The 18612-nt window shown below is 46.2% G+C and overlaps 1 protein-coding gene across 2 annotated transcripts in view; it reads left to right on the forward strand.

Moving 5' to 3' along the window:
* The window catches only part of PRAG1 (PEAK1 related, kinase-activating pseudokinase 1), a 72937-nt gene extending 55198 nt beyond the window's left edge, over window positions 1-17739 (forward strand). For both annotated transcript variants that reach the window (XM_054987372.1, XM_054987371.1), the window contains exons 4-6: window positions 4028-4185; window positions 8935-9674; window positions 16437-17739. In XM_054987372.1, the coding sequence (XP_054843347.1) occupies window positions 4028-4185; window positions 8935-9674; window positions 16437-17456 (1918 nt within the window). In that variant the 3' untranslated portion in view covers window positions 17457-17739. The remainder of the gene's footprint in view (window positions 1-4027; window positions 4186-8934; window positions 9675-16436) is intronic.
* Window positions 17740-18612: the final 873 nt, after the last annotated feature.

An 18612-nucleotide genomic window follows, 5' to 3' on the forward strand; every position in this document is an offset into this window, starting at 1 on the left:
AAGATAATTTTAAGTTCATATATTAAATTTCTAGAGAATTTTAATTATAGGAGGATTTTTACCCTTTTAAGGTCTAATGCCCTACCCTCAGCTATCCTGGAGACAAGATTTACTAGATCCCTGAAGAAAGACTGTCTGTGTGGGATGGGAATTGATGAAACGTTAGAACATGTCATTTTTTACTGTAGTTTATACCTTAATATTAGGGAAGTTTTTATCAAACCTATTATCAATGCCTATCCAGGTCAAAACCGAAGAATGCTTTTGTCAATCATGCTGGCGGGTAATAATCAAAAGTTAACCAGGATGGTTGCCAAATTTGGATGGCTGGCCTATCGAATTAGGAGAGAGAGAAAGATGTACAGATAGGTTTAAATCTAGCTCCAATTTTGATATTTATCTTAATTGTTAGAATATTTGAATTTTAAAACTTTGCTTATATGGGACTGTATTCTCTTTTTAACATCATTTTATTTTAACTGTTGTTTGTTTTCTAACAAACTGTTTACTGGTCAATGACCGTAATAATAAAATTGGTGCTCGCTTTGGCAGCACATATACTAAAATGGGAATAATAAAATTGAAATTGAATTGTCTCTGATTGTCTCTGATTGTTTGGAGGCAGCCCTGGACTAAACTGTTCGTATGCAAAAAACTGTTTTTCTGGTAAAGATCTCATCATGAATCTACTCAAGCAGATCTGTGTTCATGGGGAGGGGGGTGATTTTTGCAGATTCTCTCGCACCTGTAACAGCCCTTCAGCCACCAGCACCCGTGCTGTTTCTGCAGAGTAGCGTTTGGAGGGACATTTTGTGTGGCAGCTATGGGGAGGTGGGGGAGTCACCCTCCGTGGGAGGAAGTCCTGTCACATGCAGGAAATTTTTGAAGGCCTCCAAGCCACATGAATTTGGCTGTTTTCATACTGCTTACCGGCCATGGAATGTCACACCGAGCTCCCAGAACGACAGCGTCTTCCTGGCGTGATTTCGCACGAAAACGACTGTTCTCGTGCGAAATTGCACCAAGAAGACACTGTCGTTCCGGGAGTTGGACACAATGTTCCGTGGCCGGTAAGCAGTGTGAAAACGGCCTTTATCTGTCTTGTGTAGGCATTGAAGATGTCAGTTATAAGCCCAGAAGGGTTATAGAAATCAATTTACTCATCAAATGTTAAGGTCAAATAAGACTTTTTTTAATAAACGGTATTTGACAGCTGTATCAATTTAAGGGGAAAATAAGAAATTGTATTAAGGTTCAGTGTTACCAGTGCGGGGATATTCCAGGGAATATGTCTGAGGCTTGTGAATTAATGTGACCTGTTATGCATCCTATTAATCCTTTACAGGATCCTACCAGCCCTTGACATTTGGCCCACAATTATTTTAAAAAACTCAAACCTGTTAAGGGTGTTTAACCCTCCTTTTGCTTTCCCTCATTCATTTTAATTGGGCTCAGCTGATCCCATTATCATTCGAACAAAACTCTTAAATTAAAAAAACGCAATTTATGGAGTGTTTGAAATGCTGCCATGTGACCCTTTCTAGTGGTTTAAAAATGCACAGGTTAAAAAAAAATCACATTACCATGCCCCCTTATTATCAGGTGACTCAAAAAGTGTGGGAGAGGGATGGTGAAGTTTGATTTTTCTTATAAATGTATGCAACATGCTTGAAAACGGATTCTTTACATGTTTCCTGGAAGGAAGTTCTGCTGGGACTGACTAAATATGCTTAGGATGATAGCTTTGGGGTCGTAAACTCAGCATAGGAAAGTGAAATTATTTGGGAGCTAAATGTGATGAAATTGATGAAGACTTCACTTCCTCAAAAGTGTAGCCAAGTTGAAATGTGTCTTGGTTTTCCCGATTTGATCACAGCCGACACTGAGAATTGTCCCTATCTTTGAGACATGGATCCTATTTCTACTTGCATTTTCCTTCATAAAACTGAATGATGAGAGAGGTCTGTGGTGCTCCCTTTTTCTCTAAAAAGAAAAGGAGTTTGGGGGAAGTACATAACCAATCTCATAGTTTTGGTTTAGTTTTTTGGACGGAGAAAAACAATGAGCTGAAGTCTTCGAGATGCGTCTGTAGAGACCAGGGCTTTTTTTCAGCGGGAACGCAGTGGAACGGAGTTCCAGTCCAGAACCTCTTGAAAATGGTCACATGGCTGGTGGCCCCGCCCCCTGATCTCCAGACAGAGGGGAGTTGAGATTACCCTCCGTGCCTCCGAGCGGCGCTAAGGGCGATCTCAACTCCCCTCTGTCTGGAGATCAGGGGGCGGGGCCACCAGCCATGTGACCATTTTCTCCGAGGGCAACCCACTGAGTTCCACCACCTCTCTTCCCAGAAAAAAAGCCCTGGTAGAGACTATTGCCAAGTGGGCATAGCAGTTAACAGCATGAGCTGAGAGCAGGGAAGCCCCAAGATGCTTCTACATGGGGATGATTCTGTTTCTCTGACATTGCAGTGAAACCTCCATCCAGAGATTTTCTCTGTACTTTTCCCCTTCTGCCATTTGGCAGAGTTTTAAAAAATAGTAACGTACCTACAAATGATACTTTTTAGAGGTGGGGGGAGGGGGGAATGCCTGCAAACGGCGATGGATGTAGAGAGGGAAGAGGAAATCTGGACTTTCCCATTCACACTTTCCTCAAACTTGCTTTTGGTGCAGAAGAAGAAGAGTGTTGTACAGAAACAAGAATAAAAACCGCTGCTGGGGAATGCAGAGGAAGAGCTCTGTAGAAGCGGCCGCAGTCCAAATGTCTCCTCGGACATGAGTGTCTCAAGCCACTGGCTCGCTGTTCGTAGGGGCCAGACCAGACGTGTGCTGAACGTTGTGTTCACACCTCCAGGAGATTTTTTTAAAACTTAATTTTCAGGGACCACGGGAGGAGGTGATTCCGATCTGGACCACCCGGAGGAAAGGTTTTAAGCCTCCCTTCCTCTCCAGAGTCCTGATTGTTAAATTTTTTTTTTTTAAATAACCCAGATTTCCAAACACAGAATTCCAAACATGCATCCGCTTTATCTCCAATATGACTATCAAAGTACCGTTCTACTTTTAAAGGATATTATCTAGAATGTTTGGGGAAAGTGTCATTCATAAATATTATGTAGAAGGGCTTCTGGCAAATCTGAGGGCACGGCCTACAGCAGAAAGAAAGTTGATTCATAGCAGTGTGCGACCATAGTTGTTGCAGGGGGGTTGTTGGGATCTTCAGCTATCCAATAAAGAAATATCAGGGTAGGTAAGAAGTTTGTTTTTAATCGGAAAGATGGCTTGTCCCTTGGGATGAGCTCTTTTTTAAAAAATAAATTTTCAACCCAATTTGGTCACCAGAAGCACATGATTAGGATACTGTGCAGTGTGTGGAAAATAAGACTAAATGTGCTCCGTGCTTTCCGCATGCAGAAACCCAGGCACAATCCTTCTACGGGCTGGAAACAGAGGAATCTAGTAGAGTGGAGCTACAGATTTGTCTTGTAACGTATCCCAAAACTGCAGTGCAGAACTGGGGGACACAGATGCAGAAGCGAGCAGTGTGGGTAGCCAGTGAGGCAGGCTGAATACCCTCGCGCATATGAATGTTGGATAGACATCACAAAGACCCTTGGCCCCCAATGTTGAGGCATGCTGCAGCGTTAAGTAAATGTTCTTGTGAGTAAATGTTGCCACTTGCATTTTTGAGTGACCGGTTTAATTGCCTACTTTCTTATGAATAAGCACCGGCTTGTCACCAGGAATTTTCAAAAGCAAGTGCTTTTTATTTCTTCCCTTTGTTATCCCGTTTTTCTTCTGGAATGCTCCGCACTGAAGGAGCAAGAGACCTACTTAGTTTGTGCCCCTCTTTTTCTAGAGTCAGGGGCAGAAGATGAGAGAGACTGGATTGAAACAGAACGAACCGGGTCCAAAGCTCCGTTGTTCTGGGTCTAGTATAGACGCCCCTGCAGTCTTCCAAGCCTGGTGCAATGTATATCTGATGTGAACTCTTGACATTCTTACATGTAATTCTTTCCCTTTTCTAGGCATTTTTTAAAAATGAACAAGAGTAATTCCGACTTGGAGAAGTTCAGTGGTGACTCAGCAGAAAACCACAGCCCGCCTTTCCAGGCCATCCACGTCACTTTCACAGCGGGCTCCTCAGATAGTTTGAATTTGGACACAAATGCATTCAGAAACGGAGGTAGTTGTTTTTTAAATTATTTTTAGGTGTGGATTGTGATACTTGTGTGAACAGCAGTCTTACACTCAGAGGCGCCCCAGACACCAGGCAGCTCTAAGCAGTGGCACCAGGGGCACCAAACGTGGGCAGCCCTGCGGTGTTCTTGGCCCAACACTGCCACCTGCATTGCCAGGCCACCCAGCGACTCAGGAGTCACAGGCAGGGATTGCACCCCCAACCCCGCCAACAGCCAGCCTCGGCCACAGAGGCCAGCGTTTGGCGCCAGAGATGGGAGTAGGGAGGCTGGTGTAACTGAGCAAGCGGAGGCAGCCAGCTCCTCAGCTCTGTCTTACCTGTCGGAGCGCCCTCGCTCCTCCTCGGGCCAGGATTCGGGAGATGGGTCACTGAGAAGGCCCTTTCTTTGAGTGCCACCTCTCTAGCCCCGTATGGCGTTCAAAGCAGCGCCTCTGAAGATGACTGAGTAGGATTATATGGGAGTGTAAAGAACACCATGAGTAGGGTTACCATCCAGGGGCTAAATAGTAAAGAGTCCAGTAGCACCTTTAAGACTAACCAAATTTATTATAGCATAAGCTTTCGAGAACACAGTTCACTTCGTCAGAGAACTGGGTCTCTTGCAGGTGCCGGCCTGCACATGGGTGAAATCAACAGCAGCCCACACACGGGCATTCTCTGTGGTGGCCCCCACCCTATGGAATGGTCTGCCTGAGGAGGTCAGGAGAGCCCCCACCCTCCTGGCTTTCCACAAACTATGCAAAACCGAATTATTCAAAAAGGCTTTTTACTCAGATCAGAGGGAAGCATTATAGAGAGGGGTCTCAAATGTTTTGCTAATGAGTTAGGAACCATAGACTTCACCGCTACGTTGCTTTGAGTATTATCTGTTGCTCGAATATGAACTCTTATACTACCCGTACTTCATGTTTATCTAACATCAGTCCTAGAATTTATTATGTTCTGTTTTAGCAATTCTTCAACTGTGTACTGGATCCTTGCTAATGCTACGTCTTTGTAAAATTCTATGACATTGTTGTGGAAATGTCCTTAACACTGTATAGAAATGTCCTTGTTTCTGTATGGAAATGTTCTCAATACTGATTGTACTAATCTCACGCTATGCAATCCGCCTTGAGTCTCAGTGAGAAAGGCGGACTATAAATAACATATAAATAAATAAATAAAAAAGTAAACTCCATTCTGCTGGACACATTCAAGGCCTCTCTGTCTAGTTTGGCTTTAAGCCTAACCACTTGTCTTCAGAGGCCCCGCTTTGGGTGCTCCCACCATCTGAGGCTAGACAGGTGGCACCCCAAGAAAGGGCCTTCTCGGTTGCAGCACCAAAACTTTGGCTCTCCCTCTATCTCTGTCTTCTAGCAGGTGAAGACCTCTTTGTTTTATTTAGAGTTGCCTTACTCTTACTAGCCCTCCTCCCAGTTTGGAGAGCCAGTTTGATGTAGTGGTTAAGAGCGCGGGACTCTAATCTGGAGAGCCGGGTTTGATTCCCCACTCCTCCACTTGAAGCCAGCTGGGTGACCTTGGGTCAGTCACAGCCAGGGCTTTTTTTCAGCTGGAACGTGGGGGAACGGAGTTCCAGAACCTCTTGAAAATGGTCACATGGCTGGTGGCCCCGCCCCCTGATCTCCAGACAGAGGGGAGTTGAGATTGGGGCGCAGAGGGCAATCTACACTCCCCTCTGTTTGGAGATCAGGGGGTGGGGCCACCAGCCATGTGACCATTTTCTCCTAGGGCAACCCACTGAGTTCCACCACCTCTTTCCCCAGAAAAAAAGCCCTGGTCACAGCTCTCTCAGAACTATCTCAGCCCCACTCACCTCACAGGGTGTTCTGTTGTGGGGATAATAATGACATACTTTGTAAACCGCTCTGAGTGGGCATTAAGTTGTCCTGAAGGGCGGTGTATAAATCAAATGTTGTTGTTGTTGTTGTTGTTATTGTTATTATTATTATTTAATTGTTTTAAATGTATTTTAAAGGCTGGTTTAATGTTTGAAATATTTTAATGTTTGGAATATTTTAATGTTAGCTTGGGGATCCTGAGTTGAGTGGAAAGGTGGCATAGAAATGTTTTAAATAAATAAATAAAATAAATAACCTAGGATCATTTTGGAAAAAAAAATGGGACAATTCCATATAATCTGTCATCTCAAGCTCCTTGGAGGAAAAGAGAGAAAGAGATTTTAAACTATGGGGGTTGCAGGACCTGCTAAACCCCATGATCGCTGTCCCCTCAGAAAGAAAGCTGAGATGTCGTGCTCCCACCCTAGATAAACTTTGTGTGAGAACAAGACATTGACTGTAAGGGACTGGTGGAGTCTGTGAACAAACGCCCTACTCTCCTAATGGTTGGGAGCCCAAAATGTGGATTGGTTTGTTCACAGATATATTTTATGGCTGTACATTTTGACAATGTACTCTGTCAGGGTTAACAGCTCTAGTTTTACTATTGTTCTAAGGAAAACTGCTGCTATAGTTCCCATGTTGTGTTGGGACTTCTCCACGCTCTGATCAGAGCATAGATATGACAGCCGTCTGTGGGGAAAATAGTAAGATGTGATCCTTATTATAAAATCCCAATCATAAACATAGCATAGGGCAAAAAAATTAAGAACTTGTGTTAAATCAGAACTTTTCCTGGGATTTTCGTAGTGGTTACAATTCAGCACTTGGAAGGCTGTTTGGTTTCAAAGGGAAAGTTAAGTGAGTCTCCCGCTGAAATTAATAAGACTTCAAAGTCTTGGCTGGATTGTGACCAGTGATTTTTGCCATTTGCTATTCCTCAAGCTAGGGAAAAGGCATTATAAAGTATTCTTAGGTACATACGTAATATTTGAGAGAGAGAGAGAGAGGTGAAAAACAGCTTTAAAAGTACTGCATTTGGTGATGCTTTGAATCCTGACCTGGTATAAAATGTTCTTCAGATGGTATATTACTCCTAAGGACATTGCAGAAGCTAATAAGGGTTACAGCAGAAAGTGCTGGAAATGTCAAAATACGGGTGCAACATTCTGTCTCATGTGGTGTACCAGCGAGGATAAAACTAACTTAAATCACATTTAGTTTCATCTTGAGAGACCGTCTGAGGATAGAGAGTTTTCTAAGCAAGGTGGCCATTTAAGCGTTACAAGAATCTGAGATAGTTTAAAATAGAATTGAAGGCACAGGTAACAGATTGTAGTTTCGTTTACAGGAGAAATCAGCAAGCACAGTAACATTTATGTATTTGTTTGTTTATTCAGATGTTTATCCTCAGTGGGGACCCAAAGTGACTTACAACACAGTGCTCCTCTCGTCCTCTTTGTCCACACAGCAACCCTGCCGGAGCATGTTGGCTTAGAAAGAACGACAGGCCTGAGATCACCCAGTGACCCTCTGGGACGGAGGGGGGATATAGTCCTAGTCCAGCACCCTTAAGTACTACTCCACACGCATACACATACCACATCTAATAGTTACATGTTACTAAACAAGATAGAGGCCAAAATAGTCAATTAAATAACAACAACAACAATAACTGCACTTATATATCATTCTTCTAGACAGATTAGTGCCTCATCCAGAGCAGTGAACAAGTTAGTGTTGTTATTATCCCCCCAATACAGCTGGGGCTGAGAGGAGTGGCTGACCCAGAGGCCACCTGCTGAGCTCATGGCAGTAGTGGGATTTGAACCCATGGAGTGCTGATTCACATCCCTGTTGCCCCGTGGTGGCACGGGTGGGCAGGCTGTGAAATATCCTTTCCTTGGGCTCAGAACAAAATATGGGCGACAACAGGAATATGCACACACAAACTCCCATTCCACGTGTACAATCTTACGAGTCACAGAAAGTTCTGTTTTGTCTTTGAAATGACACATACAGACCACAAAGTGGTAATGAGCTTGCAAACCTGGGCAGGCCCTCCTTGGACCTACCTAAAGTATACCCATTCCCCCACATGGGCCTGTTGGTTGCCTGCATAACCCTTAAGGGTAGATTCACATTAAGGCCACCAGTCAAAGTCGTGAGCTGACGGCCTGGGGAGTTGCTCCCCGCTCCCCACTGGAGCCACCCCAAGTCCAAGACTGTCCTGTGTGCGGTTGGCAGGAGGTAGGGCCACCGTAAACCAGCAGCCCTTGCCTCGTGGAAGACCAGCAGCCTCTGCAGGATTGCCAACTCTAGACTGAGAAATTCCACAAGATTTGGGGGTGGAAGCTGGGGAGGATGGGGCTTGGGGAGGGGAGGGACTTCAGTGGGATAAAATGCCATAAAGTCCACCCTCCATAGCAGCCATTTGCTCTGCAGGAACTGATCTTGGTAGTCTGCAGATTTATTATCATTATGGTCAAACTCCAGGTCCAACCTGGAGGTCGGCCACCCTAAGTCCCTGCTCCACACAAGGGGGATAGGATGCAGCGATCCTGCAACTTTCTTCCTCCCTTTGTTGTTGTTGGGGGGGGGGGCGTTTCCGGGGCTGTTACGGCCTCCTAGTCTGCCCTCTTGGTCCTTCTTTACAAATTATACTTAATCATACTCAGGAGGTCACATGCCACAGAAACGGTGTTTGGATCAATCTTCAGATACGAAGTGCTCCATCTTTAGTTACAATTTCATTCTCTTTTGCTTGTGTGCTTACGTATTTAGATGCATTTTGATAGCAGGCCTCGAGTTGAAAACCATCTGTATTTTCCCATGCTGGTAGGATGTTGGGGAACCTCTGACACACTTTGTTTTCTTTCCACCTCCACAACAGGACAGTTATGCAAGGGGAGTCTTCCTTCGCCGACTCACGCTGAGAGACGTCTCTTTCCTCCAGCGGATGCCTCTGGGTGTTCTAGCCAAGACGGACCACATTGCGTACCGTTACAGCCACCTCCGCTGCCGCAAAAGAAAACGGTCAGCAGAGCGGTTTCATCTCCCGATGGTTTTTACTGGGGCCCAGCCTCTCCAGTTAGAACAGCAATTCCCAGAAGCCCCAAGTTGAACTTCAGTCAGTCGGAAAGCAATGTCTGCATCCGTGAAGAATCTCTATTTGGCGCCACCTTGGGAACTACCCACAAAACGTTTTCATCATCTGAGTCGCTAGAAAAAGCCTTCAAAGCATCCCAGGCCCCGGTTCCACTTTCTGGTAAGAACGGCAACGTCTGCTGCGCTCAGAACAGAAGTGTGCCTCCCTGTTCCTCCTCCCATCCCAATACGTCCGCCCCGGTTTCCTCGGGCTCCAGTCTCCAGCTCCACAACCTCCTCAGCAACATTGATAACAAGGAAGGGGTGTACGCCAAGTTGGGAGGGCTCTATGCAGAGTCCTTGCGCCGCCTGGTTGCGAAATGTGAAGACTCTTTCATGCGCGAACAGAAGAGCAAACTGCATTTCAGTGAGAACAACTGGTCCCTCTTCAAGCTGAAGTGCAACAAACCCTGCTGCGACTCAGGGGACGCGATCTATTACTGCGCCACCTGCGCCAAGGACCCCTCCAGCACCTATGCTGTCAAGGTACGTAACTGCAGGACACCATTTTGTACTGAATTATTTCTGCCTTGTTGCTCTGATTTGCTGTTATCAGGAAGTAAGCCCGTCTGATGCTTCTTGTAGGATGTGTGAGCCTTTCCCCCCACCAAGTAATTTCAGAACGGCTATCTAAATTTTGGCTTCTCTTGGATGTTTCGCTTGAGGAGGATTTGATTTGAATTTGACCTTAGAGCAAAATTCATTATCAGCCTAGAGGCACACAGAATCCCTCATAGAAATGTGGCCGGGCTCATTTGGCTTTCTTCAGAATCCCTCAGAAGTTTTGCCTGAGAGAGAATCTTTACTGGAATTTCACCAGAGGAAATCTAGTGTCAGCCTAGAGGGGTTTGAGACAGAAGCTCACAAGTCAAAATAGATTTGGCTTCCCTGGAAAGTTCTCCCATGTTTTGACTATGAAGATACTTCCATATCCAACTGCTGAGAGGGTCAGATAGGTCCAAAGGCACCTTAAAGACTTAACAAAAATTATTTCAGCAGAAATTTTCATGAGTCAGAGCTCCTTCAGATGTGGGTACATTCCTACGAGAGAGAGATTTATTGTTAAAGATACTTAAAATTTTGTTAGTCTTCAAGGTGACCTTCACCTCTGTTCCACAGCCACATTAAAGTTCACTTGAGGCATGATACTCTGTGAACCAAGAGGTGTCCAGAACTACTTTCAGCAATGTTGCCATTCAGATGGAAACACCTTTTCCTTTCTTAGAATTATCTCAGATCTTGGTCTGAGGAGAAATTCCCAGTTCACATCCAGTTTCACTTCAGGGAAAATGTTGGTAGCAAGCCTCTCTCTTGACCGGATCAAGTCCTTCAGAACCCAGTGCAGAGAGTTGCCTGAACAGCGATCAGACCTCAGGAAACAAGCTAGTCTGAAATGTTTAACAGAAGCAACTTAGAAATCCAAAGTAAAGCCAGGTGTCAGTTCCAAGGAATCAGTCTAGGAGCTGCCTAGCAAGAACCATAGGGGAGACGAAATTCTTGCACTGCCTGTTCACCAGCGTGGCTGCAACTTCCTCCCATTTCTTAAGGAGGCTGGCTGGGAGGCTGGAACCCAGCCAAGCCGGTGCAGCTGGGCTTGCAACCACCTTCTCCATGCAGGTGTAGGAGAGGAGGCTGGGAGCGAAGCAGGACTCCCACCCGCTGTCTGATGAAGCATCCCTGTAATCTGGGAAAAGAGGTGGTGGAACTCGGGATCGCACAATGACGTCACTTTGGGACAGCTGGAACAAGGGGGGGGGGGTTAAAAGTTTAAATCACCCTTGGTGAAAATGGTCACATGGCCGGTGGCCCCGCCCCCTGATCTCCAGGCAGAGGGGAGTTGAGATTGCCCTCCGCGCCACTTGGCGCGGAGGGCAATCTCAACTCCCCTCTGCCTGGAGATGAGGGGGCGGGGCCACCGGCCATGTGACCATTTTTAAGACGTGCCAGAACTCCGTTCCACCGCGTTCCTGCTGAAAAAAAGCCCTGCCTGTAATCCATGAGACGTTAAATTGACAAAGAAGGCTGGTGAAAGGACATTTCAAGGCCCTGAACGTAGTTCAGTGAGGACTTCTCTCGCATGGGGTCCCTCAAAATAAAAGAGTCAATGTGCACAGGGTGATTTTTTTTTTAAAATATCCCTTGAACAATAGTGTGGCATACAGAACAGTACTAGGCAATGTCTCTCCTTCTTCACAAGCCCACAAATAAATAGTAAGGGGAAGCATTGCTGTTGAATTTCTGTATCAGGATTCCGATCAAGGTGCAGGAACAGAATTTTTTTTTTTAAGTAGCCAGCCTCATTTCTGCCAGTTGCGCTTGGTGCAGCTCCCATTTCAATTTGCTTTTGTAGGAGATATTTCCAGTCGATTGTGCCCCAAGGCCGAAGAATGTGTGTGCAGTGCTAGGGAATTGCTGCGATCCCACCAAGCTCTGCTAATTAACACGCTTTTTCAGTGGTCACAGTGTTTTGCGCAAATTAAATGAAGCAGTCCGCTAGAGCTGAATTTTCAACCCTTATTTAGTTAATCGTGACGTTCAGCCTTTTTTTTTTTTACTTTACATTCAACATAAACTAGCCCATTGTCTCTAAATTTCAGAATCATGGCTGCTTTAAAATTAAGAAATCATACCACACATTGCTTTCACAGACCGTGCAGTAACTAGGCCCTCTGATTTCGGTGGGAAATGAGTGTGCGTGCAGCCTTATTTCCTCAGAGCTTTTCAGGGTGATTTTATAGTAATGTTTTTTTACTGCTGTGGTTTTTTTGACTTTTTCTTCCCGATTATGAGGTCCAGGAATGTACTTCTTTTATTTAAACAATGAATATTTCAGGATCTTAAGAAGAGCAAATAAAGCAATACAACCCCCCCCCCCCCAGTGACCACCCTTGCCCTCAACATAGGGTAGTCATCAGGCCTGGAGAATAACTTTTTTAAACTTAATTTTTCTAAATTAAACCTGCCCCCCGTTCCCATTTTCTTTAAATAAATCCTAACTGTAGTCTGAAGAGTCTGAACCGCGCACAGTTCCCAGGTCCAGCATCTCTTCCTTCACACTGCGTCTGAGTTGGGCACTCGTTTTCAGTGCACCCCGTGGATCTCCGTCTGTACCAACGCCAGTTGACAAAGGGGAAAGACCCGCCTTCCTGTCGCTTGTGTTAGTTGGCTCGGTTCTGACTCTCAGTGGATGCTTTCTCGAGACAAGAGTGTGATTGCAAGAGATGGAGATGACATTTTTTGTGTGTTGGTTGTAGACCACACATGTGTCTCCCATTACAGAATGTGCCTTTATTGTCTGATGCTGGCAGACAGTGGCGCATTGAAGCCCAGCCAGAAAACAAAAGATTGTAAGCTGGCCTTCCTCACACGAGTTCTAAGTAGCTAGGCAATTTTCAGGAATGCTTTCATTTTCATTGCTGAAATATTTCAGATAGACAGTAGTTTCAGGGTTAGAAAGCTGTGTTATTCCTCTTTTTTTCCATGTGGAATTGTTGCGCAAGGCTTAAAGACATGAAAGCAGCCACAGATCCGATCGTCGCCTGGAGTCAGGCTTCAACAGGCCTGGCTGCTGGAAAGTTTTGAGCCGAGACAAAAGTTCCTGTCATCTCTTTCAAGCCAAGATGCTGTTATTCCTCTTTCTCAGATACAGCATGATGAACACGATTACAGGGAGGGGAGCCAAAATACCGTCATTTCCCATGCTTCACTTTAGCATTAAACTAGATGCTCTGCAGAAGTCTGAGGGGATGGATCCTAGCTCTCCCCACCACATTTAAAAAGGAGCAGGTGGCTGGCCAGATTTGGAGGAGAGAACTGGCAAATTCTGTGTGTGTGCTTGACTCACCTTACCCACCTTTGTACCACTTTCCCCCCTTTACCTTCTCCTGTTCTTTTTTCCCACGGTTGGGGGTTTCCAGGTATGTTTTGCCATAACTGGAAGAAAATGAGCAGGTGAGAAACAGCAGGCAATGACGGGGCGGAAAGTTAAACCACCCCTCCCTTTCCCAATCCTACCCACCCCTACCACCACTTTAAAAAATAACACTTAATATAAACTACCCAGGTCTACTGCCAAATGTCTACCTCTGCCCTTAAACATATTTAGTCGATTTTTGGAGTCCAACAGTTCAGAGCAGAATATATGGTTCCCCCTTCTTCATGTTATCCTGAATGTATGTTAAACTGGAAGGAAGGAAGGGAGTGGTACATGATGGGAAGATGGTGGGGGGTACAATCACTTTCATGGTCCCCCACCCACCCTGCTTTACTTGCTGTGGTGGTTTTCAGTTGCAGGGAGTTTTTAACCAAGCGGAATATTCCAAACTGTGACTGACACATGCACGCACGCACAGATGCACACACACCCCTCAAGGCCATTCCTCTGTCCCTGGTTTCTGCCACTTTATCCCCCTGCAAACCAGACCTGCTTTGGGCTGGAGAAAAAGACTGCAGAATTAAGCCTGAGACATCACAGGAAAGGTGGGTTTGTGGAGGCAACGGAAAGAAGAGGTGATACTATGTGGACGGCCCAAGGGGCAAACAGGGAGAATGAGTGATTTAAGAGAACAGGAGACCTTCATGTACTTGATGGTTGTTGAGCGGAAGGAGCCTAAGAAAGGGGGGGTATTTGTCTCCTTTTGACTGGAAACCCCTCCCCCCCCCCCCGCTGAACCAACTCTGTTCCCTGCTGGTGCCCAAATGAGCAGTGGGGAAAAATAAGGGGAGGATATCATCAACACATCATCTTGCACCTGACAAAGACAGCTGTGGCTCTCGAAAGCTTATGCTACAATTATGTTGGTTAGTCTTAAAGTTGCTACTGACTGGACTCTTTACTATTTTGCAGCTACAGACTAACACGGCTAACTCCTCTGGGTCTATCAACACATCAATATCACTTTCAGCTAAAACCCAGAAGTCACATCACCCATGCTCGAGGATTGCACCAACATCTGTGATAAAAACCAAAGAGATTAGGCAAAATTCTAGAGGATCTATGATGTCACTTTTCAGTTTTAGCCAGAAGTGACATCGACGCCTCGACACCCCCCTTGCCGTTCCTCACTCCCCTAAAGGCCCCGGGGCATTCCATGCGTCTGGCACCCCCTGCCTAAGGTGTTAAGGGTCACTCAGGCATCACGACGATTTAAACGTGTCCTTTGCTTTCAGAATTCCAGCCATACAGGGCCGTGATTCTGGGGGGTGACGGCCAAGTGTGTGTGTACGTTAGAATTACATATGCGGGAGAAGATCCCTTGAGGGATTCTGCTAAGTTCTGGCCCACCTTCCGTCATCCCTCTGGCCCTGGGCTGGCAGCCCATTGTCCTGAGTGTACCCCAGCCTGTCCTGGTGAACGAAAGCCCTTCTGTATCGCACACACAAGTGTCCCAAAGCCCTGCCCTTCTCCAGCGCCCACTCCCACCCCTCCGTGCAAAGCTGTTCTTGCTGTTGGTGATCTTTCCTGCAAGGAGGGGGCTTGGGGGCAGTGAGCACAGCACATGCGTTTGGCTCAAAGCTAGCCAAGTAGTAAACAGCCTCCTGGGGAAGATCCAGTACGTGCAGAATCGTTTCTATAGGAGAAGGTGGTTTGCTCTAGGTCACTATTATTAAAGTGGTTGCTTTATTTCTTTCTTTATTAAAACACATCTATCCCTGCCTTTTCTTTGCAGCTCCAGGCATCTTACGATTTCAAATTACAGCCATACAATAAAACTCCATTAATGCATCTCCCCTAGAAAACACCTGCTGCTTAAGGTCTAGTAAATAAAATAGCCGCACAGTGCTGCCTTGATTCCTAAGGACGTTGTGTCCCGTCCCGTCCCCCGCAGCTTAGGGAGCCCACCCACTTGGCCAGAAGTACTCAGAGCAGCTGAGACAAGAAGCAGGTCAGTTCAGCAGTGTGCCAGTAGCGGTAAACGCCTGCCTAAATAAAATTTAAAAACGAATAGAGATGGTGCCAAACAACACTCCTGGGTGGGAATTTTACGCTCTCCCTTTCACCACTTCTCACCTGCCAAACTTCTAGGCTCACAGTCAACGTTAGCCTAGTTGCATGTAAGTTTTGGCTGCTTTGCGTTGACTTATGCACATGCAAACTCCCTTAACTGCTCTGCATGACAACATTTCTGGCCCTAGGCCCACAAGGAAGAGAATGAGACAGCATTTCACACGATTCAGGTGTGGTCTTACCCGCAGTTTCTGCGTTCCCACTTCCAGGGAGATCTGCTTGGACGGCCCTGCTGAGATTGAAACACCAAATTAAAACCTTTTGTTTGGTTGTTCGCTTCTGTCAGGTGCTTAAAATTGTTTTTAGCCATTTCTGAGTTTTGCTTTCAAGTCTGGATTTAGGTTTGGGAGGTTGTTTTTACTTCTAAATAGGCGTATCTTTAGACTTCCCGGTGTCTTTCTCTCTCCTGCTACTACACATTTTTTTTTTTTGTTGATTAAATTTTTCTGTATACAGGTTAGTCTAGATTTGTACACCATTTTGAGACTTTTTATAATCAAAAGACTGGTATAGATGCTTTAAAAATAGGTATTATAGTTATCAGAGCTTTTTTTCAGCAGGACTGCGGTGGAACGGAGTTTCGGAACCTCTTGAAAATGGTCACATGGCTGGTGGCCCCGCCCCCTGATCTCCAGACAGAGGGGAGTTTAGATCGCCCTCCACGCCACCGAGCAGCGCGGAGGGCAATCTCAACTCCCCTCTGCCTGGAGATCAGGGGGCGGGGCCACCAGCCATGTGACCATTTTCTCCGAGGACAACCCACTGAGTTCCACCACCTCTTTCCCCAGAAAAAAAGCCCTGATAGTTATGATGTCAGACTTCCGGTGTGGTGCTAGGGGCCTCATATAAGGGGTTCCGGCAGGCAGATTCATCTGCCTTAATCTGAGAGCTACTGCTTCAAGTGGCTGAGGGTGGTATTGCAGCTACCAGCTCATCAGGGATCCCATAACACAGGGACCGATAGGCTTTTACCTGAGCCTCTAAAATTTCAGAGTTTGGCCCTATTTCCCAGACTGCCCAATCTGTCAATCGGGCAAATGGAGCTGCTCTCCAGGTCCCTGTTTACCAGCTTGATGGCTTCTTAGTTTGAATATCAGGTCAGCACCAGCTTAAGTGCAGACTGTTAGCTTGGCACTGTTGAGCGTTCACATTTTTCTGGAGCCAATTCGTTGTTGTATCTCCCCACCCTGTATGGGCTCTTCCGCTGTTGTTCCTGTCACTTTTCTGATTTCTGTTCACAGATCTGTAAATCTCAAGACACTAAAACCGCCTCATCGTGCTGCAGCCCATCGGTCCCCATTCACTTCAACATCCAGCAGGACTGTGGGCATTTTGTCGCTTCGGTACCCTCCAGCATGTTGAAAAATGCTCCTGTGGACAGCCAGTGTCCTTCCCGCGTTACCTCCGAGCAGGACTGCGTGGTTGTCATCACCCGTGAAGTGCCACACCAGACCGCTACCGACTTTGTGCGGGACACCATGACTTTCCATAAGACTAAGCCCGAGCTGTACGAACGGCGGGTTTGTTTCCTGCTCCTGCAGCTTTGCAACGGGCTGGAACATCTCAAGAAGTACAATGTGATTCACAGAGACCTTTGCCTGGAGAACTTGCTGCTGGTACACTGCAAGCCTTCTCCTGGCTGCAACAAAACCAAAGAGGACAAGCATCTGCCAAGGCTCATCATCAGCAACTTCTTGAAAGCCAAGCAGAAATCTGGGCCTGCGGAGTCCAAAGTGAAAAAGAACCGGGCCCGGCTGGCTCCGGAGATTGTGTCTGCTTCCCAGTACAAAAAGTTTGATGAATTCCAAACAGGCATCCTCATATATGAGCTTCTTCATCAGCCCAACCCATTTGAAGTAAAGGCTGAGCTCAGGGAACAGGAGTACAGTCCGGATGACCTGCCGCCGCTCCCCAGCCTTTCTATTTATTCCCGGGGGCTCCAGCAGCTCGCTCACCTCCTGCTGGAAGCAGACCCGATCAAACGCATTTGCATCGCCGAGGCAAAGCGGGTCCTGCAGTGTCTGCTCTGGGGGCCCAGGAAGGACTTAATGGAGCAGCCGCTTCACCACCAGGAGGCCCTGCATGGCGCTCTGCACAACTGGGTGGACATGAAGCGGGCCTTGCTCATGATGAAGTTCGCGGAGAGGGCGGTGGATGCCGAGCGGAAGATCGAGCTGGAGGACTGGCTCTGCTGTCAGTATTTGGCCTCCGCGGATCCATCTTCTCTCTCCAAGTCGCTGAAACTTCTTCAGTTGCTTTGATCGCCGTAGTATTTTAAATTATGACATCAGTTCCTTGGGAGACCTCCTTATACTAAACGGTACACATTGTGGGTCCCTTTGTGAAAGGAAGGTGAAGTAAAACAGGGCTGTGTTTCGCACAGAAACGCGCACCAAAAGATCAACGCCCCATGTAAATTTCAGGGTAAATATTCATTGTGGATTGTTTGTAAATTGTAAAGAGATACAGTGTGCCCTTTCCACCAAGTATTTGGTTTTTAGATAATTAATAGAGGCAATAAAAACAAATTGTGTGCTTTCTTAAGTTGGGTGTTTTTCCTCCAATATAATGATTTGATAGCAAAAAGGATCATTCTTGGGACACGAGTTTTATTCTCCATCAAATATCTGTGTCGATCTGTTTTTCTGATCCACATTAGCCGGACCAAGAAACAGATCTATAGATCTAATGTTCTACTTCCGGCAGAGCCGTCAGCATCAGCAAGCCCTAAAGGACTCCGTGCTCGGGGCTTGATGGCTCATCCCCCGCCCCCTTTTCTGCCAGCGATGAGTTTGCGGCTCGTGAAAAGAACGCCGTCCCATCGGTTGAATTCTTGGGGCTAATCCTGGGATGAAGCATTTCTCCACGTCCTTACAAGTTTTTAAAAAAATCCTAACAAACTTTTGCATACAGGAGGCCACGGTCAGATGTTTATGCTAGAGAGGGAGTGTGTGCGGCTGATTCCGCACACGTTGGATAAGGCACTTCCGATCCTCTTTAGAGATCATTTGGAACTGAATTTTTCAAGTGTGAAACAAAAAATCCACTTCCAAATGATAGCTAAAGTGCACTGAAAGTGCATTATCCAACGTGTGCGGAATCAGCCTGTGTGTGTGTGTGTGTGTTCGTGCTTAAGGTGCCACAAGTATCCAGTTTATTTTTGCCACAATAGGCTAAACTAGTGACCCAGTTGGAATTGTTTCCATTTTGTCTTACCTTGGCGGGAGATGTTAGGCACACCTTTAACATTTTATTAGTATATGCTACCATTCATATTTCACTGCTCTCTCCCTACTATCTAAAAGTAAAGAATAGCTCCCCCTGAAATCTGATGCCCAAGTCAGAAGAAGCAAGAAGAACTCTACAAAAAGAGGGAGCAGAGAAAGAGTGGGGGGGGGGGGCTGGGAAAGAGTGACA

Source organism: Eublepharis macularius, chromosome 8 (assembly GCF_028583425.1).
Source record: "Eublepharis macularius isolate TG4126 chromosome 8, MPM_Emac_v1.0, whole genome shotgun sequence".
Taxonomy (NCBI): domain Eukaryota; kingdom Metazoa; phylum Chordata; class Lepidosauria; order Squamata; family Eublepharidae; genus Eublepharis; species Eublepharis macularius.